This window comes from Prunus avium, chromosome 4 (assembly GCF_965620075.1).
Source record: "Prunus avium chromosome 4, drPruAviu1.hap1.1, whole genome shotgun sequence".
Lineage (NCBI taxonomy): Eukaryota > Viridiplantae > Streptophyta > Magnoliopsida > Rosales > Rosaceae > Prunus > Prunus avium.
The window spans coordinates 19,817,450-19,839,491 of NC_142287.1; the positions used below are offsets into that span (position 1 = coordinate 19,817,450).

The 22,042-nt window shown below is 36.0% G+C and overlaps 2 protein-coding genes across 2 annotated transcripts; one reads left to right on the forward strand and one right to left on the reverse strand.

The window, feature by feature from the left end:
* Window positions 1-3,996: 3,996 nt before the first annotated feature.
* LOC148294987 (uncharacterized) lies at window positions 3,997-5,534 on the reverse strand. Its single transcript, XM_088252332.1, has 3 exons — window positions 5,522-5,534; window positions 4,142-4,936; window positions 3,997-4,031 (listed from the first exon to the last, which is right to left on the reverse strand). The coding sequence occupies exons 1-3, from the start codon at window positions 5,532-5,534 to the stop codon at window positions 3,997-3,999; spliced, it is 843 nt and encodes a 280-aa protein (XP_088108458.1).
* Window positions 5,535-9,341: 3,807 nt separating this feature from the next.
* On the forward strand, window positions 9,342-12,854 carry LOC110758297 (receptor-like protein 6). Its single transcript, XM_021960122.2, has one exon. The coding sequence runs from the start codon at window positions 9,851-9,853 to the stop codon at window positions 12,785-12,787; it is 2,937 nt and encodes a 978-aa protein (XP_021815814.1). The 5' UTR covers window positions 9,342-9,850; the 3' UTR covers window positions 12,788-12,854.
* The last annotated feature ends 9,188 nt before the right edge of the window (window positions 12,855-22,042 follow it).

Below are 22,042 nucleotides of genomic sequence, written 5' to 3' on the forward strand. Positions count from 1 at the left end.
CCTTAGAAACCGATCTTGATAGCTATAACTCTAATGGGTGAATTTTCTGATTAGCTTTTGTTGTGTTTCGGATCTAGGAGGGAGCCTTCTATTTATATGCATCTCTCTAAGTGTCTTGCCCATCAAGAAACACTTAGAGATATCCTTCATGCTATAGGTTTAATCTGTTCCAATCCTTGTAGAACTAGGAACCCTTAAGCCTTCATTATCCTTCTTAAACACTGTTTAGAGGCTTCCTAATCGAGATAGGTTTTGAGTCCCTGATAAACAATGAGTCTTTGCAATCCTTAGTTGATTAGAAGATCACTTCAGTAGGTTTAATGTAATAAACCTTCTCACATTCTCCCACTTGATCAAATAATCAATTTAGACTTATTGTTCATCACTTAATGGCCATGTGGTACTCAAAACTCTCTTGTTCCTTTTATCAAGCCACTGTCATTTTGAAAATTCACAAGGGACTATCGAAGTACACTGGATATATAACATCCAAGACTTTTATAACCACATATATGAATTTGCAAAACACATAAGGCTTCCAACTAGATTGAAAACAAGAACCTGTTTAGTTTTACTGTAAGTGTGACAAAACCAAAACTGTTCTTTGCTCACCCTTCAAGACTACCAAGGTCTCCTTTTAAACAAACTTTAATGACTCATTCATAGATTCAAACTGCAAGCAGAATGCTAGCATGTTTACAGTTTGGCCTTTATTCTATTTGTCATTCATAAACAGCAAATGCAGAACATTATATAAAAGTAATTCAATTAAGTCTGCAAAACCAAAACAGTCTAGATAAAACTAGTTAACAAAATCAAAACTGAAAAATAACAGCAAGAACTCTAGCTCCCACTGACTCCCACTGACTTTAGGTATCGAAACTCAACTGCAATCCCATGCTTGCCACATGCCTATGAAAAACATGATTAGGCAGACCTTTATTTAAGGGATCTGCAATCATAAAATATGTGCCAATGTGACTTAGAGCAGTCTCTCCATCTCGAATCTTTTCCTTTAAAGATAAAAACTTTAAATGCAAATGCCTCATTCCACTTGATCTTTTATTTCCTTGTGCAAAATACACTGCTGCAGTATTGTCATTCCATAACTGAATTGGCCTCTGTATTGAGTCTACAATTTTCAACATGGACATGAAATTCTTAAGCCACATTGCCATTGAGGTGGCTTCATAAACTGCCAGAAATTCTGCTTGCATGGTTGAGGTTGATACATACTGCTGTTTCATACTTTTCCAAGCCACTGCAGCTCCTGCAAACAGAAAAACAACTCCTGATGTGCATTTCTTAGTATCCTGACATCCTGCAAAGTCTGCATCTGCATATCCTTCCAGCTGCAAGTTATCAACCTTTCTATAGACCAATTTGTACTCTTTAGTTCTCTGCAAGTACCTTAATACTTTCTTGCCTGCAATCCAATGTGCTTGGCTTGGATTAGACTGGAATCTGCCAAGAACACTTATGCAGAATGCCAAATCTGGTCTGGTGCAGACTTGTGCATACATCAAACTTCCCACCAATGATGCATAGGGCTTATCCTTCATCTCTTCTCTCTCTTGCTCAGTTTTAGGAGACTGTTCACTGTTCAATTTATCACCTTTCGAAAAAGGAACATCACATCCTGTACAGTTTCCCATGTTAAACCTCTTAAGCACTTTCTCAATATATGCCTTCTGACATAAACCAATCATTTCTCTTTCTCTGTCCCTGCTGATTTCTATTCCAAGAACGTAGTTTGCCTCTCCCAAATCACTCATATCAAAATGATTTGATAGCATTCTTTTAGTGTCATGCAACATGGACAAATTGCTACTTGCTAGAAGGATGTCATCCACATATAACAGCATGAAGATGAAATTCTTTCCATTGAATTTCATATAGATGCATTCATCCAATGGATTATCAATGAAGCCTTGGGACTTAACAACTTCATCAAACTTGAGATACCATTGTCTTGATGCCTGTTTTAGACCATATATTGATTTCTGCAGCTTGCACACTAAATTCTCTTCCCCTTTTGAGGCAAAACCATCCGGCTGCTTCATATATATTTCTTCAATTAGTTCTCCATTTAGGAAGGTTGTCTTAACGTCCATCTGATGAAGATGCAAATCAAAATGTGCAACCAAAGCCATTATAACTCTGAATGAATCTTTAGTTGATACTGGAGAGAAAGTTTCATTGTAATCAACTCCCTCTTCTTGTGTGTAACCTTTTGCCACTAGTCTGGCTTTATACCTGTCTATTTGTCCTTGTGCATTTCTTTTCGTTTTATAAACCCACTTCCATCCTATAGGTTTGCATCCTGGTGGCAGATTAACTAGTCTCCATACCCCATTTTTGCTCATGGATTCTAATTCAGATTCCATGGCTGCAGACCATTGTGAACTTTTGTTACTTTCCATGGCCTGCTTGAAGGTTGCAGGGTCTTCCTCAGTATTGATGTCATGCTCTGATTCTTGTAGGTAAACAAAATAGTCACTCGACAAGGCTGGCCTCTTAGGCCTTTGTGATCTTCTAAGTTGTGGGTTTGAAGCTTGTGCTGGCTGATCTGTTTGTATTTCTTCTGCTGCAATTGGTTGAGTTTCTGTCACTGGATTTTGCTCATGATTTCTGTCCTCATGTGTTGGTGAGGCTTGGTTTCCTTCCAAGGTAACAAAAGGTAAAACAATCACTTCTGTCGTTTCATTTTCTTCTACAGTCTCTTGATTTTCCAAAACTTCATCAAAAACAAAATCTGCATTGTCTAATTCTTCTTTCTCCTCCTCAATGAAGATTGCTCTTTGTGTTTCTACAAATCTAGTGTTGTGTTTAGGACAATAAAACCTGTAACCTTTTGTCCTATCTGGATATCCTACGAAGAAACAGCTCACAGTTTTGGAATCAAGCTTCTTCTGCATAGGATTGTACAACTTTGCTTCTGCCTTGCATCCCCAGGTCCTTAGATGAGCCAAGCTAGGCTTTCTTTTACACCAGATTTCGTAGGGTATCTTGTTTGTAGCTTTGGTAGGAACTCTATTGACAAGGTAGTTTGCAGTTTTTAAGGCTTCTCCCCATAGAAAAGTAGGAAGCTTTGCACAACACATCATGCTCCTCACCATCTCTATTAAGGTTCTATTTCTCCTTTCTGAAACACCATTCTGCTGTGGTGTTCCAGGATTTGTATATTGTGCAACAATACCCTCTTGCTGTAGAAAGTTTGCAAAGGGTCCTGGATTTCTTCCTTTTTTTGTGAACTTGCCATAGAACTCTCCTCCCCTATCTGATCTTACAACCTTTATCTTAGAATCCAGTTGGTTTTCCACTTCTGCTTTGTAGATTTTAAACATTTCCAATGCTTTGGATTTTTCTGTTATGAGATACACATATCCATATCTTGAAAAATCATCTGTAAAGGTAATAAAATACCTGAAACCATCATGTGTATCAACTGGAAAAGGCCCGCAAATATCTGTGTGTATTATCTCAAGTAGTTTCTCACTTCTTATTGCCCCTTTCTTTCTGAGATTTGTCAATTTTCCTTTTGCACATTCAATGCATGTTTTATCTTGTTCATGGTGATTAAGTGGTGGAAGGATTAACTCTTTGCTTAACAGATTCATCCTTTCTTTCGAGACATGTCCAAGTCTCTTATGCCATAGTGTGAAAGATTCTGTATTACATGGCTGTTTCGAACTTAACATATTTATCATCTCTGTATTTTGATTTGGCAATTTGCAGTTCAAGCGAAACATTCCATCAATCAACAATCCATTACCAATAAAACTTTTATTTCTGAAAATGGAGAAACCAGACTCATCAAACTCAAACTGTAAGTTTGATTTTACAAGCTTGCTAACTGATAATAAATTCCTTGTCATAGAAGGAACATAAACGACATCAACTAATTCCAAAATAAAACCTGACTCCAATTCAAGACTAGCTAAACCAACAAAATCTACTCTAACTTTTTCTCCATTTCCCACGAACACCTTCAAGTCATCCTTGTTTGGCACCCTCTTTGTTTTGAATCCCTGCAAAGAGTTAGTCACATGAACTGTTGCACCACTGTCTAACCACCATGAATTAGATAAAACTTCAACCGTATTAGATTCATAGATTACAGAGATATTTTCATGCTTACCTTTTCCCTTTTGCTTCTCTAACCAACGTTTGTATCTCCTGCAATCTCTTTTTAAGTGTCCAAACTTTTTGCAAAAGAAACACTTTAGACCTACTGGACCCATCCCCTTTGCAGTCTCATCTTTCTTTTGCTGCTTATCTGCATTCTTGTTTTTGGTCCATTCTCTTGATTTGAATTTAGTATCCTGCACGAAATACACTTGTTCTTTGCCTTTGTCCTTTCTAATACTTTGTTCTTCCTGCACACATATACCTATCAAATCAGCAACTGACCATATCTCCTTATGAGCAATATAAGTAGTTTTCAGTTGTCTAAAAATGCTAGGTAGAGAGTTAATGGCAAAGTGCACCATCATGGTCTCATCCACATTGACTTTCAGGGCTTTTAGCTTGTTTCCTATTTCAACCATGTTCAGAATGTGAGTCCTTATGCAGCCTTCTCCATTGTATTTCATATCTGTCAGCTGGCTCATGAGTGTGCCTATTTCAGCTTTCTTGGATCCTTGGAAATTTTCTGCAATAGCTTCCATGAATAGCTTAGCATTCTCAGTTTCGATAACACTGCCTCTGACCTCTTCTGAAATAGACCTCCTCATTATTAGAATTGCCATTTTGTTGGCCTTAATCCACTTTGCATATTTAGTTTTAGTCTCAGCAGATGCATCACTCGCAGGCACTGATAGAGCTTCATCAGTAAGAACCATCTCATAATCCAGAAGTCCAAGGGCAATTTCCACATCTTCTCTCCATTTCTTATAATTTGAGCCAGTGAGAGTTCGAATCGAGTTATGATTGACTGTACATGTTTAGAACAAAATAAGCACTTTATATATATACATACAACTTTCCCCAGAACTTTAATCAAACATACTTAATCACATCTTTGGACAGTGAATCAAGCATGCTTATTGACACTGGAAAACGAATAGATGTGAATTTCCTGAGCAAAAGATCTTCTACATCTTTAGACAGAAGAAAACCTTTAACTAATCCATATCTATCCATGTCCCATGTCGATCCACCATGATGCAAGACATATCAAACAGCTTACATCTTTAGACAGAAAGCCTTTCGACATGTTTTGCATCATGGTGCAAATTCTGATCATAAAACCTTGAATACAGTGATCATACAATGGTTGAGTCGCTTTGGCTTACTCAATCACTGCACAATAACTGTAAGCAATGATCTGTAGAAACCGTCAAGAACATGATAAAGTTCATACTTTATACTGTTATCATGTTCATACTTTATAACTTAAAAAACTGTCAGTTATTTCTCTTAATTTTGCTGCACGAGTTTTGTTAGGTAGAACATGATATAACTCATGCTCTGATACCACATGTAAATACTTTAGAGCTATAACACATAGAACACTAACCTGAATCCGTCATGGTGCTGGAGCAGATCTGATGATGCTGAAACAGATTGGCTGCGCAAGGAAAGAAGGTAAAGAAGCTCTTCTCCTTAGAAACCGATCTTGATAGCTATAACTCTGATGGGTGAATTTTCTGATTAGCTTTTGTTGTGTTTCGGATCTAGGAAGGAGCCTTCTATTTATATGCATCTCTCTAAGTGTCTTGCCCATCAAGAAACACTTAGAGATATCCTTCATGCTATAGGTTTAATCTGTTCCAATCCTTGTAGAACTCGGAACCCTTAAGCCTTCATTATCCTTCTTAAACACTGTTTAGAGGCTTCCTAATCGAGATAGGTTTTGAGTCCCTGATAAACAATGAGTCTTTGCAATCCTTAGTTGATTAGAAGATCACTTCAGTAGGTTTAATGTAATAAACCTTCTTACAAATCACACACTGAAGTGTTTGAAGAAAGCATAGTTTGATATTGTATTATTTTTTATGAATATTGTATGATGTGAAAGTGCCAGCAATATGCATGAATTCCAAAGCGAATCCGCTTTACATTCGTCGAAGTGGAGTAATTTCTTATGAATCTTGTAATTTGTCAAATATAACTGACAATTCAATTCAATTAGTATACGCAATTTGCCTCAAATATGTTATAGACTTCTATAAATCTTTCGTGACTGGTCAAGCTAGTAAATATGTATAATAGCTACATTTTTGGTCCACATCGAAATCAGGTTCAAATATCAACCAGGAGAGATAAATGTGTTATGTCTTTCACCCTCTCCAATCAAGCTAGTATATTTTATGGTTCTTGCCTGTCCAAAAAGCGGTTAACTTGTTCCATCTAGTTGCAAATAGGCCTAAACATACATTACCACTTTTTGGTCCCGCCACTTCCATTTGCTGGTAACATGGATCCACTGAGTAGCTAGGCTTGCCTAATTATACTTGTGTTCTAATTTCTTCTTTTTCGTCTTAAATATGATTTCTTTTGTTTAAGCATTTGATAATTGTAACTTCTTTTAGTCATGACGTCATAAGCAATTCTCTTTTTGCAACTTCTCTGGGGCTGTTTGATAACTCCGCCAATGTGTCAATAATATTTTCATTCCATTTGCATCAATAACACATGAAAATTTCGGCCCGTACATAATCACCACATGAACTTTTTAATTTTTAATTTTAACCACTTGAACTTTTTAAACTATTACAATTTATCACCTACATCTAACTTTGTTAAAGTTTCCGTTAAGTCACTATAACTAAAAATATTTAAAATTGTATAACTATTTTTTTTAAAGAAAATAAAAAACTACACAACAATTTTTTTGTTTTGGAAGCATATATTTCTAATTAGAAAATTTAGCTTTAGCTCAACAAAAACTTTAGTAATTAGGATTAGTTTTAGGCCTTACTCAAAGTGATTTTATATTTTTGTTGGTTTTACGTCAATAACTGGCCCATGTATTATGGGCTTTGTTAGTCTGGGTTTAGAAAAGTACAACTTTGCCCTTATTCACCTAAAAGCGGTATATATTTCCAAAACTGTAGGTTTCATTCATTTTACTCATGTGTCTGTTTTGCGTCGTTGAGCTCTATTCCTCTTTTTTTTTTTTTTCTATTTCTTATACCGATTTCACATAGCTAATGAGTACGATTTTCCTGTTCCCTTTTTTGTGCGAGTTGAGGTTCTTAGTGTGCGATCGTTCCATGTTATTGAATTTTTTCGATTTCATGTAGGAAAAAAACATGGGCTTGTTCATACGAAAAATTTTTAGAAAAATGAAGAAATTCAAAATCAGAAAATTGGACTTCAAATATGAAAAATCATGCTTGAGCATCAATTATACAACAAAAATGTCTTTTTATGACACAGTTTTAATGACTCGTCGAAAATCCACGTCATTAAATGTCATTATCTATGACGTATTTTAAAGAGTGCTGCTATTTCCACCCACCTGTTCTATTTTCCCACCCATCTTATCTTTAAATTTTTAAAGATAAATTTAACCTTATTGTAAAATGACTTAAGGAAAAAGAAAGAGAAACAAGGTATGCTGTCATAACCAGAGAAACAATAGCATATGATAATGATTGAACTTGGTCTCTTTTAACAAATTTGAGGGTGAGACATGTGAATTGGGTGAGTACTATTGTTTTTCCCTTATCTATTTGGCTTTGTACTCTTTGACATTTCCATGTGTTTTGCATGGGTGTTTTATATATATATATTTTTACTGCAAAGTTCAGTAGATTTATGGTCCTTGGATAACTTTGAAGAAAGAGTTTATTTACAATACTAGGAAGCTAAGAGCATAAATATGATTATATTCACATATCCATATTTACAACAAAAAAAAAAAAAAAAAAAAAAAAGAGGATACAACAAAAAACAGTTTTAGTTTGTATAGTAAACATGAAAGAGAGAGATGAAGCGTGAGAGATGGAAAATAAGATACAACAAAAATGAGAGAGAGATGTGTGGTGTGTTAGAGAGAGAAGACATGAGCAGAGAATAAAAGGAGGGAGGAAATGAGGTAATAATTAGAAGGTATTTTAGGAATATTGGTGGGTGAAAAAATAGGATTGTGTTTTTTAAAATCTATATGGTGGGTGGAAATAGCTGCACTCATTTTAAAACGTGTCATCGAAGTCAGTTTAAAATGAGTCATCGAACTTTAGGGTTGTCATTTAATTTCCCTTTACCCGTGCTTCTGTGCTGCGTCACGATTTTTTGGAGGTGGATTGGAGCTTGCATCAATGTTGAGGTATGTATTTATTCAGATCTAAGTCTTTTTCCGAATTTTTTAGTTTTTTCTGTGTTGAGATGCTGATTGTACATGTAATTGATGTAGTATTGTATCAGTTAGGTTTTTTCCAATTACATGAATAGACGCAGGCCTTCACCCTCAATGTCAATTGTCAGCACTTCAAATTGGTGTAGCAGCTAGCGAAGAATTAAATCTCTACCAAATGATATTAATGTATAACATTAACATGTTTGTTTTGTTCATTAAACCATTTTTTCTTGAGAGTACTGTTTTCTTTCTCAACCCTGCTTCTTTTTCTTTTTCTTTTTCCTTTTTTTCCTGTATTATTTGCTCTGAAAGTTCATTCAAATATTGGACTAAAGGCCTAAGGCCTAGAAAATAGTCATTCAGGTAGAGATAGAGAGTGAAAAGACAAGCGAAACCGCCAAGAACGACTTTGATGGTTAATTTATGATTACTCATTCCCTGCTTAGCAAGTCTTTGAAATTATTTATTTATTTATTCCTTTGAAGTCTTTGAAAATTAAGGTGCCCATTTTAACACGGAGGAATTCATATACTCATAGAATATTTCAATCATAGGTAAGGAAAAATACAACTGTAAATTTAAGTCATAATCACCAAATAACTTGGTCTCATTTAAGTCATAATCATTCATCCGATATAGTGCTTTCCCAGTTGTGCAAGAGAAATTTCAAATATCTTTCATAAATGTCCGCCATGCCCTTCTTCTCTTTCTATTTAGTGGTTGATAGTGCTGTCCTTGAATGGTATTTCACGTGTCCGTGTTGTGTTAACGTGTCAGTGTTTGAGTTGATATCATTTTGATGATTTGAGAGATCCATCGATGATAACTATGTGTCGGTATAAATAAAAACTGAAGAATAAAAAAGTCTTGAATAAAAAACAAAATGACGTGAACTAGACCTTTTCTTAATGTAATTTTGGAATCATATGACCAGTAAACAGACGCAATCACACGAAATCCATACGCCAAGGACTTTTATTATTTACATAGAAAGTAAAGGTAACTCGACACATACAATACAAGCATTTGCCGTCAATGTTGCTTTCCCTATAATTCAATCTGGTCTGATTAAACACCACTCAAATTGCATATTATTGTAGCAGTGGCCTTTCAATTATAGCAGAAACATTGTACGTACGTATCGATGCAGACATACCATCTTCAAGAATATCTTCCATGTCTGGCCAACAATTTCCCCAAGTCATTTGGTGCAAATTTGTTTCAATTAGATAATAGAGACGCAGGCCTTCACCTGCAATGTCAATTTATCAGCACAATGAGACCAAGAATTAAGGTCAACTTTTGTTGCAGGAGAACAACCTTACCGCGACGTTAACAGAGATAGACAAAGTCTTCAGAATGGCTGCTGTGGACTTAGTCAGACATTAATAATTTGTTATATACTTTTGGATTTCGGAATGGCTGCTGAGAAGAGAAATTACTATTCATTAAGCTTCTTATAAATATCAACATATCCAGTATAGAGTTCCTCACAACATTTTTAGTAGAAACATATATATACTTTTGGATCTTGGAAGAAAGATGGCTTGGTTGTCATGGATGTGCCTCCTCTTCATGCTCTTTAATACTTGTTCATCAGCTAACTCTTCCTCTTCTCTGTCTTCAAGGCATTTATGCCATCCTGACGATAGCTTTGCTTTGCTTCAATTCAAGAACTCCTTCTATTCTAGTAGGACTATTTTTTGGGAGAAAGGCAAGGATTGTTGCGAATGGAGGGGAGTCACTTGTGGAAAGGTGACTGGTCATGTGATCGGTCTCAACCTTGGTCTTAGTGGCCTTCAAGGCAATATCCATTCCAATTGCAGCTTATTCTTTCTTCGCCATCTCGAGAGGTTAGACCTCTCGGATAATGATTTCAGAGGTTCCCCAATTTCGTCCAAGTTTGGTGGATTTGAAAGTTTGACTTACCTTGACCTCTCTTTCTCTAATTTCAACGGGCCAGTCCCCCCCGAAATTTCCCACCTTTCCAACTTAGTTTCACTCAATCTCTCGCTACCTAATGTGAGACTAGATACTCTTAGCTTCAACAGAATTGTAAAAAACCTAACCAATCTTAGGGAGCTTAATCTATACACTGTTGACATGTCATCAGTTGTACTTGATTCCTTCAAGAATTTGTCTTCTTCTTTGAACACTCTTAGACTCTCCAGGTGCAACTTGCAAGGAAAATTTCCAGAAAGCATTTTTCGCCGACCAAACCTTCGATTATTATATTTAGGTTATAACCGTAATCTCACAGGTTATTTCCCCAAGTCTAACTGGAGCGGTCCACTTGAAACCTTGCGGCTCTCTTATACTAGAATCTCAGTAGATTGGCATCATCTGACAAGAAATTTCAAGTCTTTGAGAGATTTGTCTCTCAGAAATTGCAGTTTTGTAGGACCATATCCTGCATTACCTGGTAACCTCACACAAATCATGCAGTTGGACCTCTCACATAACGGTTTCGGAGGCCAAATTCCATGGTCGCTTCTGAAGCTTGAGAGACTCACTAACTTGGATCTTAGTGGAAACAATTATGTCGGTCAATTTCCAGAAGTTGATAGAAACTCGACATCGATCTCTTCTTTGTATGATTTTTCAGAAAAACAACAGGTGGTTCCTATTCCTCGACACTTAACCGAGCTCGATTTATATGAGAACTTACTCAACGGAACAATACCATCTTGGTTAGGTAGTTTGCCATCATTGGAGGTTCTTAGCGTGGCAAGCAACCAACTCAGCGGTGACATCATTGAATTCCAAACTAGTCATTCTTTGACACTGCTTGATTTCAGTGATAACAAGCTGCATGGCCTGATTCCAAGATCAATCTTTGAACTTGAGAAGGTTACAGAGATTGATCTATCATCCAATAACTTGAGTGGCATTGTAGAGTTGGAAAAGTTTTCAAAACTCCAAAGTCTTTCTTACCTTAATCTTTCCTCTAACCATCTATCCTTGAGTTTCCACCATTTGAGTAACAACACTTGGCCTCAACTTTCGATCCTAGCTTTGTCGTCTTGCAACATAAGTGAGTTCCCATACTTTCTAAGAGCCTCACAAAACTTGGAGACATTAGACCTTTCCCACAACAAAATTCAAGGTGAGGTTCCCAAATGGTTGTCGGATGTGGCTAAAGATTCATTGAGGCAATTGGATCTTTCTTACAACTTTTTCACAGGTGCTGTAAGACAGTTTCGATGGAAAAACCTTCGATATCTTAACCTTGGCAGCAATTCGCTCCAAGGAGAGCTTCCAATTCCACCACCTTCCACAATTTTCTTTTTCATATCAAACAACCAATTGACTGGAGAGATGCCTCCAACCATTTGCAGCTTGAGTAGACTTCAAATCCTTGATTTGTCTAATAATAAATTGAGTGGTAAAATTCATCAATGCTTAGGAAACTTCAGTCAAAGCCTCTCCGTTTTGGATTTGAGGAAGAATAAATTTGATGGCATGATTCCTATGACATTTTCTAAGGGAAACGTTTTGAGAAATCTTGGCCTTGATGGAAATCAATTGGAAGGACCCTTGCCACCATCTTTGCTCACATGTAGAGATTTGGAAGTTCTAGACGTGGGAAACAACAAAATTCATGACACCTTCCCTAATTGGCTGGAATCTCTTCCCAAGTTGCAAGTTCTTATCTTGAGGTCTAACAAATTCCATGGTGCAATAGGAAATCCGAAATCTAAGTTTCCATTCCAAAAATTGCGCATCATGGACCTCTCCCACAATCTGTTTAGCGGTCTTTTGCCAACAAAATATTTTGAAAATTTAGCTGCCATGATAAACTCACAAGAGCATGAATTGAAATATATGGGAGAGGGCTACTATCACGACACTGTGGTGGTGACAATTAAAGGCTTCGAAATTGAAATGGTGAAGATCCAAACTTTCTTCACAAGTATAGATTTCTCAAACAACAGTTTTATAGGAGAGATTTCAAATGTAATCGGTAAGCTTAAATCATTGAAGGGGCTTAACTTTTCAAATAATGAGCTTACAGGTACAATTCCACCCTCATTTGGCGAATTGAGCAATCTTGAATGGTTAGATCTCTCTTCAAATGGACTTGTTGGTGAGATTCCGGGGCAATTGACAAAGTTGACATCACTATCAAAGTTCAACGTTTCAGAAAACCAACTTGTGGGGTCCATACCTCATGGCAAGCAATTTGATACATTTGAAAATGATTCATATAGTGGAAATACAGGATTGTGTGGATTGCCACTTTCTAAAACATGTGGTGCACATCAATCACCACCATCATCATTCGGACAAGAGGGTGACTTGGAGCATGGGAATGGTTTTGTTTGGAAGGTAGTGTTGATGGGGTATGCATCTGGGGTGGTAATTGGAATATCTGTGGGATATCTTGTACTCTCTAACGGAAAACCAAATTGGCTTGTGAAAGTGGTACGAAGAAAGCAACGTCGTAGAACTGTGGAAATCACACAACGACGTGCTTGAAGAAATCGTTCCAAAAGTTTATATATATATTTTCATATTGTATATAATTTTCATTTCTTATGAATATTGTATTATGTCAGAGCACCAATAAATATGCATGAATTCCAAAAGAGGATTCTCTTTAGTTTTGTCAAAGTGGAGTAATTGCTTGTGCATCTTATAATTTGTCAAGCTGACAAATCAATTCAATCAGTACACATAATTTGCCTCAACTATTTTATATACTCCCATAAGTCGTCTCATTCCAAAAAGTAAAAGGAAAGGAAAAGAATATTGTTAAATTAGTAGAGTAAATAGCATGAAAGTAGTATTAGTCCACAATTGAAAACTCAGGGTACAATATACAAATTCGTTGACAATAAATTTTTTTTTTGTTGGACACTATGACCATATAATTGACAATACTGAAGTTGACAATGAACGCACCAAAAATAACGCTCCCTATAGCATTTGTTGGTTAGGTCGAAATGAAAGTTTCAATGGTCCACAATGTAAGATGATGTTTACTTTGTATGTGACGAGAAATTATTCGATGTTGTGTTATATAGATGGCCGTAAACATAAACGAGGTCAACATAAAAATAAAAACATGAACAAGTGTCAGTCCAAAATGAAAAGGCCAAACGGAATTTTTGGTCTCCATAGTTTCACTCTTTTTTTTTATACAAGCAAAATTAACTGCTCTTAATCACCTGCATATAGGTGGGAAGGTGTGAGGTTTTTTACAAAATGTCTTAGGCTCAGTTTGGGATTGCTGTCACTTAAAAAAAAAGTTGCTTCTGCTGTGCTTTAAAAATAATTAGCTGTAAAGTAAAGTAGCTCCATGTTTGGTAAACAATATTTTTAAAGTGCTGTTAGTACAAAAAGCAGTGTCAAAACCGTTTGGTAAATTTTAATATAAAATTGTTGTAAATGTAAATAATGACTAAAATAGACAGGATGTTAAAAGTGTTGTGTACTAATCATGTGGTGGTAGTGGTAGTAAAATCACTTATGGAAAATGCTTTCCCTCCTTACCATGTAAGTAGAAGCTCCTAAATTCCTACCAATAGCAACGTGACATGTGTTCATAATTTTTTATTTTTGTGTTTTTGATGAATTATTTTGCATATGTGTCAAATTGTGATTCGCAAGAATGAGTAATATTTCCTTACAAGTAGAGGCAAGCAGTATCCATCACTTAGGGCCAGTTTGGCTACTAAAATTGTTGTTTGTACAAAAATCAGTTTCTGAGTGTTTGGTAAAATTTTTTGTGAAAGTGTTGTGGTATGTGTATAATGACTAAAAAGGACATAATGTTGAAAATGAATTTTTCTCTCAATTGTTTAGTAGCATTTTTACTTTGACATAAACAATTCTTTTGTCAAATATATTTCTTAACCATCACACCCAAAAAATTGTTTCGATCATAAATTAAACAGAATATCATGTTGAAAATTAAATATTTGTCCTTGAATGCTCTAAACTATTTGTCTTTGAAGTACCATGTTCCAAATCAATATATCATTCACCTAAATGCCCCAAAAAAAACGATTCAAAGGAGAAAGTCAAGAAAATTCAGAAAAAAAAAAACATAAACATTAAGAATAATTACAGCAAAAAAAAAAAGGTACAAAAAAAATACTTGTAAGGGAAAGGAGGTAATTGCTGCATCCTGTCTTATCTATGCCACTCCTGGAGAATGAAAAAAGCACACCCACCAAGGTATTTATTTAAGGGAGATTCACTATTATACCCGATATAGGAGCTAAAATTATTATTTAAAAAAATCCTATATAAAATGGACTTTAGAAACACACCCAAAGTCCATTTACAACATAACAAAAAGATTTTTCACTTCTTTTAAATTACAAAACTGCCATTGATTTCTTAAAATAAACCCAACTCTAAAACCTCATAAAAAAGCCCAAAACACTCAATAGGACATCAAAGTAATTTAATAATTAAAATTAAATTCAATAGTGCCAGCTATCATTTTTTGAGTTTTTTTTTTGTTTGTTTATAAAAATTAAATGGTGTATGATTTATTTATAGTTTTAGTGCTAAGAATGGGTATATTACTAAATATCTCTTTATTTAATTATTGAAGAGTGAAATGATAACGAGTGAAGAGGAAAAAAAGAAGTGGACAGAATGGGTGAATTAAAGATTGAATGGAATGAAGGGATATGTGACGTAAATTGTAAAGAGACATAAGGATAGTATAGGTATTATAAAAATATTCATTAACTCACACCGGTTTCGCATCTGATTTCCATAGAAGTGGAAATTGAAAGCAGGTGCCTACCCACTTCTCCAAACTGCTGTATGTGGCATCAATTTCCTCCAAAAAGCAGGTTTTTTCTCTTTTACCAAAAGGTATGGATATCCAACACTGTGAAAGGAAAGTGATTATAGCTCAAAATAAGTAATGACAAACAGGCATTTATTATATGTTATACTTTGTCAAGTTAATTCGCATTCTTCGTAAAAAAAAATTCCGGTGGATTTATCCCTTAGCAATCAAGGAAAAGATTCTTTTCTGGTTAAGATATATTTTTTTCCTAGCTTTCCTACATTTTCCATAAGGTTCGAGTGGGGACGTTTTATTCAATTTTATGCTTCAACATAGAGCTAGGTTCTTCTGTACATTATAGGCTTTAAGACCGCCATTGTACCCCAAAAGAAAGAGCCCACCATTGTAACTAAACAAAGGTTGTGTGTTCGGCTAAAAAGTCTACCACGTTGTGGCCAAGAGAAATGGAAAATTAACTTTGGGATTTTGCAGTACATTTCTAAAGGAAGAGGATTTCTATTTTGCACTCAATCCATTGAATTTTTGTTTATATTTTTTTAAGAAAATAACAGTTATACTCATCTGTATCCAAAAAATTAAAAATTAAATATGTTGGATACCCAAATTGTACAACCACCAAAACTCTCTTTGGCTAACTCTCTAATCCTTAACTCACCCTTTTCTCTAACTCCATAATCCCCAACTCACTTAAAATCTTGTATTCATGGAGTATAATGGAGTATCAAATTAATTACCCTCTAAACCATTCTTATGAGAATGATACTTCTACATTTTGCACGTTTTTTAGTTCTCAAAATCAAAAGTAAAGGATTGGACGGATACAGGAAAAATGGGGACATGACAATTGAACTAGCTAATGAGGTTCTAACAAGCTTTGACAAATATTATTTATCTAAAAAATTAGTTACAGAGTTTCTTCCTATTTTTATTGAAGTCATATGCAATATGGTCTCACGTAGCAGGTCCTCTTCAATTCAATTAAGGGATGATTGCCCGCTAACCACCGAAACTTTGTCATGATCGTGAAAAATATAATCAAATAAAAACTACATGCCCAATTCAATTTTAAATTTGCTTTAGATTTTACATTGGGTGGGTTCCAATGGGAAAGAGGTGAAACAGAGGAAGGGAGAAGTAAGGGCTGAGATCTTAGGCTCCGTTTGGTGGTATGGACTGAACTGGTTGGGATTGGACTTAAAGTGTTAGATTGGACTGACTTGGATTGGGCTAGACTTCAAGTCCTATTGAGTTGTTTGGTAGAGCACTAGACTGGATTGGACTTAAGTCCAGTCCATTGTTTGGTACAGGGCCACACTGAAAAACATTGGACTTCATTTTTTTTCTAATTTCAAAATTAATTTACTGTTTATTAGATTATTTAACATCATATAAAAAAGATTATTGAGTTATAAAATAAAAAAATAAAAAAGAGATTGGGTCATGAACACTCAGAGAAAAAAACTACAATAGGAACTGCAATTTATTTATTATTTATTATTTTTTTTCGGTTACAAGGAGGGCCGAAGCCCAAGAAAAAACCAAAAAGCAAAACTACACTGGGACAAGCCTAGCAGTGGTCATCCTAACAAAGTCATTTGCCAAGAGGCTTACAATAGAAGGAGGGGAAGATCAACAACATCATCTCTTTTGCCAATAGGAACTGCAATTTAGAAACAAACAGAACCCATCATCTCTGATCAAAAAAATAAATAAAATACAAAACCCATCATCGTAAAGAAAAGAGACAATGAATTACAAAACCAATATTTATATATATATAAAAACATAAAATTCTGATTTGAATTCTCAAAGCCTTTGATCCATGGCTTCTCGTAGACAGTGAGAAGAGACAAGAGACATGAGAAAAAAAAAATTGTATAGCAAAACAAAGGTAATTCGAAACAAAATGAAAAGAATCCAGAGAATGAAAGTATCTTAGATATGAAAGACAACATTCAGGAAAAAAAAAAAAAAAACCAAAAAACCATAGATCTCGACCTCTAACCCAGAAAAAAGTGATGGCAATCATCAAAACACCTCAATATTTAACAATTAAATAAAAAATTTAGAGAGAAATCTGAGATGAGAGTTGAGAGGAAAGAAGAGAAGAGAGAATCCAAAAAAAGAATCGCAGCTCCATAGATGGAATGAAAAGAAGAAAAAGAGAGCATGAGAAGAAGGAGGTGCTCGTACGCAGTGACAGCCGGAAGCGGAGGCTTCGAAACCCATGGTTCCGCTTGGGTTTATAAAACCATCATTCACTAGATTGGTATCCGATCAAAATATGAAGCCCAACCAGTCCCAGTGTCTTATCATTTTGTTCACCTTTCAATATCTGGTACATGTTTTTTGGTGAACAAAAGTTTAAGGGGGAAGGGAGGCTACCCATCCGGGGCCAGGACATACCAAAAAAGGACTTATAGAGGGGTCTTTCCTTATTTTTTAGTTTTTACAGATTACCCAACAAGAGGAATTGTCGGCAGCGAAACTCGAACTTAGACCTTGATAGCGAAGAGAACGTTCCTTACCAGCTCAACCAACCCTCATTGGCCAATATCTGGTACTTTCATTTGTTCATAATCATAGCTTTATTTTTTGAATCAGAAGTTTAGAAGAAGAGAAAGAGTGAGGATTTGAAAAGAAAGATAACAGTGGGGATGAGTAGAAAAGAGAAGATTGTTTGGTTTTATGTGCAAGAGTTAATGCTATTAATAAATTTGTGAAATCAGTTTTTTGAAAAATACATTTCAAGAGTTGGATTGTAGTATATCTAAAGGCTAAGAAAGCGTGTCAAAATGTGTTGTTTTTTGTTTCCCTATAAAAAAGAATACGAAAGTACGAAATAGCATACATAAAATCCCAGAATTTTTTGCTAGTAGCTTTTTGGCTCTTTGTGGCTAGTGTGTTTTTTTTTTTTGGGTGAATTATGAATGCAATCCAGAATTTTTAAATTAAAAAATTTAAAAAAAACATAAAATCAATAGTATAATAAGTTAAGTTGGTGAATGGTACTAAGAATATTAACATATGAATCAACTTAAGATAGACAATTGACTGTGGCCATATAAATACAATAAAACAAAAACTGAATATGATCATACAAAAATTCAGAAGGTTCAATCTACGTTTGCTATGCTATCAAAAGGATAAAATATTTTATTACCTCTCCATTCTCCTTCTGTTTTGCAAGTATAAGAATCGTAGCAACCATCATAGTTGCGCCAAAATATCATGTTTGCAAATTCACTCGCCACCCCGATTGCTGGACTGGCAATTGAGGACGATAAGCCTAAAAAACAGTACTCTCTTTCCCCAAGTTTTAACTCTAGTCCAATCTTATCGTGATGAATCAAGCTAGTAAATATGCCAATAACCTGTGATCGCGATGTTATACTTTGTCAAGTTAATTCGCATTCTTCGTAAAAAAAAAATCTCGTGGATTTCTCCCTTGGCAATCAAGGAAAAGATTCTTTTCTGGTTAAGATATATTTTTTTCCTAGCTTTCCTACATTTTCCATAAGGTTCGAGTGGGGACGTTTTATTCAATTTTATGCTTCAACATAGAGCTAGGTTCTTCTGTACATTATAGGCTTTAAGACCGCCATTGTACCCCAAAAGAAAGAGCCCACCATTGTAACTAAACAAAGGTTGTGTGTTTGGCTAAAAAGTTTACCACGTTGTGGCCAAGAGAAATGGAAAATTAACTTTGGGATTTTGCAGTACATTTCTAAAGGAAGAGGATTTCTATTTTGCACTCAAACTGGTCTTTGGACATTGTTGGGGTCTTTTTCCGTCGGAAGGCTCGTTCGGGCTTGTTGATTCTCGGACCGCCATAAAGTGGTGGATCAAGCCTTCGTTGCCCCTTTTTCTGAGTTAGCGAGAACTAGGCCCAAAGCATCCCGAGGGAAAAGCATGTCCCAGAGGAGTACTCTGTTCTTCTTCCAGCAGCTACGTGTTTGATGTTGATGTTTCCGGCAGCTTGATGAAAAGTTGAAGATGACTTGCTGATGTAGATCTGAGTTAATATTAGCTTGGCATGAGAGCTTGGAGTGTGGGAGCTAAAGATTCACAAGTTTAGCAAATGAGAATGCATGTGCTTGGCTTGGTGTTGGATATGCTTGAGTTTGGGGTGTTGATGATTTGTTATTTGTGGCTATGGCTATGGCTATGGGGATTTAAGAGTTTCAAAAGGAGGATGGGAGGAAAAGCTTGAGGCTTGAAGGCTATGGTATTTATAGCTTAGAAGGGTATGAGGAGGAAGGAAAATATTGGTTGTGATGGTTGAGGAATGGCTGGGATGGCTGCTGGAATGCTTGCAGCAGCCAAAGGGAGGAAGGAAAGTGGTTCAATGGTTGCTGGAGTGCTTGAGCAACCAAGAGAGGTTGGTTGACAGCTGCTGGGATGCTTGCAGCAGCCAAAAGATGGAGATTGATGTCTGGGATGGCTGCTGGAATGCTTGCAGCAGCCAAAAAGAGAAAAGAAGATGAGTTCTCATGGTTGTTGAGAAGCTTGCAACAACCAAGAGAGGTTGGTTTTGGCTGGGCAAATGCCTCCCAATTTATAGAGGGGGAAGGCTCTCTTTGGTTTCCAATAGGTAAAAGGAAGCGTTTGAGCTAGTCTATTTCCTATGGGTAAAAGGGAGCATCGGGACATTCTTATTTCCAATGAGTAAAGCTAAGCATTGGAAAATGACTATTTCCAACGGGTAAAGGGAAGTGTCGGAATTGGCTTGTTTCCAATGGTTAATAAGGAGTGCTGGAAAAGGCTTATTTCCAATGGGTAAAGCTAGGTATTTGGAAAATGACTATTTCCTATGGATAAAAGAAAATGCTTGGAAAATATCTCATTTGCTTACCCACATTGGAGAACTCTAAGTAATGGGCTTGGACTTTGGTGCTCCCAAGTAGCTAGCCCAAAGTCTCCATTATCCAAGAGCTTCCGTGGGCCTTGTGAACCTTCGTAACCTTCCACACCACAATCCCTCATGCAAGCCCCGTAACCACATGACTTGGGTTCATGTGAGCTTGATAGGTGATTGACATATGAAAAATGTATTATTGGCTTCGCATGGCATGTACACTATTATTTATTTAATGAATTAATTCCCAAAATACAGCTTGGATTAACGCATGACCAAAATTATATGTTATATTGGGCCTTAAACGTCTTTGGGCTTCTCGTGACTTTTTTGGGCCTCAACAGACATCCTTTGAATTTTTGTTTATATTTTTTAAGAAAATAACAATTATACTCGTCTGTATCCAAAAATTTAAAAATTAAATATGTTGGATACCCAAATTGTACAACCACCAAAACTCTATCTTTGGCTAACTCTCTAATCCTTAACTCACCCTTTTCTCTAACTCCATAATCCCCAACTCACTTAAAATCTAAAATCTTGTATTCATGGAGTATAATGGAGTATCAAATTAGTTACCCTCTAAACCATTCTTATGAGAATGATACTTCTACATTTTGCACGTTTTTTAGTTCTAAAAATCAAAAGTAAAGGATTGGACAGATACAGGAAAAATGGGGACATGTCAATTGAACTAGCTAGTGAGGTTCTAACAAGCTTTGACAAATATTATTTATCTAAAAAATTAGTTACAGAGTTTCTTCCTATTTTTATTGAATTCATATGTGATATGGTCTCACGTAGCAAGTTCTCTTCAATTCAATTAATGGATGATTGCCCGCTAACCACCGAAACTTTGTCATGATCGTGAAAAATATAATCAAATAAAAACTACATGCCCAATTCAATTTTAAATTTGCTTTAGATTTTACATTGGGTGGGTTCCAATGGGAAAGAGGTGAAAGAGAGGAAGGGAGAAGTAAGTGCTGAGATTCTTAGGCTCCGTTTGGTGGGATGGATTGGACTGGTTGGGATTGGACTGGCTTGAATTGGGCTTGACTTCAAGTCCTATTGAGTTGTTTGGTAGAGCACTAGACTGGATTGGACTTAAGTCCAGTCCATTGTTTGGTACAAGGCCACATTGAAAAACATTGGACTTCATTTTTTTTCTAATTTCAAAATTAATTTACTGTTTATTAGATTATTTAACATCATATAAAAAAAGATTATTGAGTTATAAAATAAAAAAATAAAAAAGAGATTGAGTCATGAACACTCAGAGAAAAAAACTACAATAGGAACTGCAATTTATTTTTTATTTTTTCTTTTTTTCGGTAACAAGGAGGGCCGAAGCCCAAGAAAAAACCAAAAAGAAAACTACACTGGGACAAGCCTAGCAGTTAGGGATGGCAACGGGCCGGGTAGGGGTCGGTTATGACAATACCATCCCCGTCCCCGCTCTCCATCCCCGCCCCCATCCCCGAACCAATCCCCGTTTAATAGGTTTCGGGGAATCCCCGTTCCCGTCCCCGTCGGGGGACTATCCCCCATACCCGCCCCGAATCCCCGATTTTTTTTGCATAAAAAATATTTGTCATACATTTTAACATTAAGTTTCATATTAAATTATCATTCAACACATTCAAATTAACTATAAAGTTCAACTCAACTACTCAAAATCACATCAATATGAAAATCCAGAGAAGATTAGGAAGAATTGGGAGAGAGAGGTTAACTTAAGGTTAAACATAAATATTCTAATTATATATTTATTTATTTAAATATAAACATATATATTTTCGGGTCGGGTTCGGGGATGGGGACGCCAATACCATCCCCTCCCCATACCCGTCGGGGATTTTTCAAGTTCAGGGATCCCCGTTCCCAATACCCGTTTGGCCTCGAAATCTTCCCCCGTTAAGGTCGGGGACCCGACGGGGACCCGCCCCCGCGGGGAGAAAAAAACTACAATAGGAACTGCAATTTATTTTTTCTTTTTTCTTTTTTTCGGTAACAAGGAGGGCCGAAGCCCAAGAAAAAACCAAAAAGAAAACTACACTGGGACAAGCCTAGCAGTGGTCATCCTAACATAGTCATTTGC

What these genes read in the sequence shown, in the direction of transcription:
- LOC148294987 (XM_088252332.1), bottom strand. An exon ending in AGAGAAGCAAAAGGGAAAAG is followed by an intron (nt 4,032 to 4,141) that starts GTAAGCATGAAA and finishes AACTCTTTGCAG; the next exon opens with GGATTCAAAACAAAGAGGGT.
- LOC110758297 (XM_021960122.2), top strand. Translation starts at nt 9,851, where the DNA reads ATGGCTTGGTTGTCATGGATGTGCCTCCTCTTCATGCTCTTTAATACT.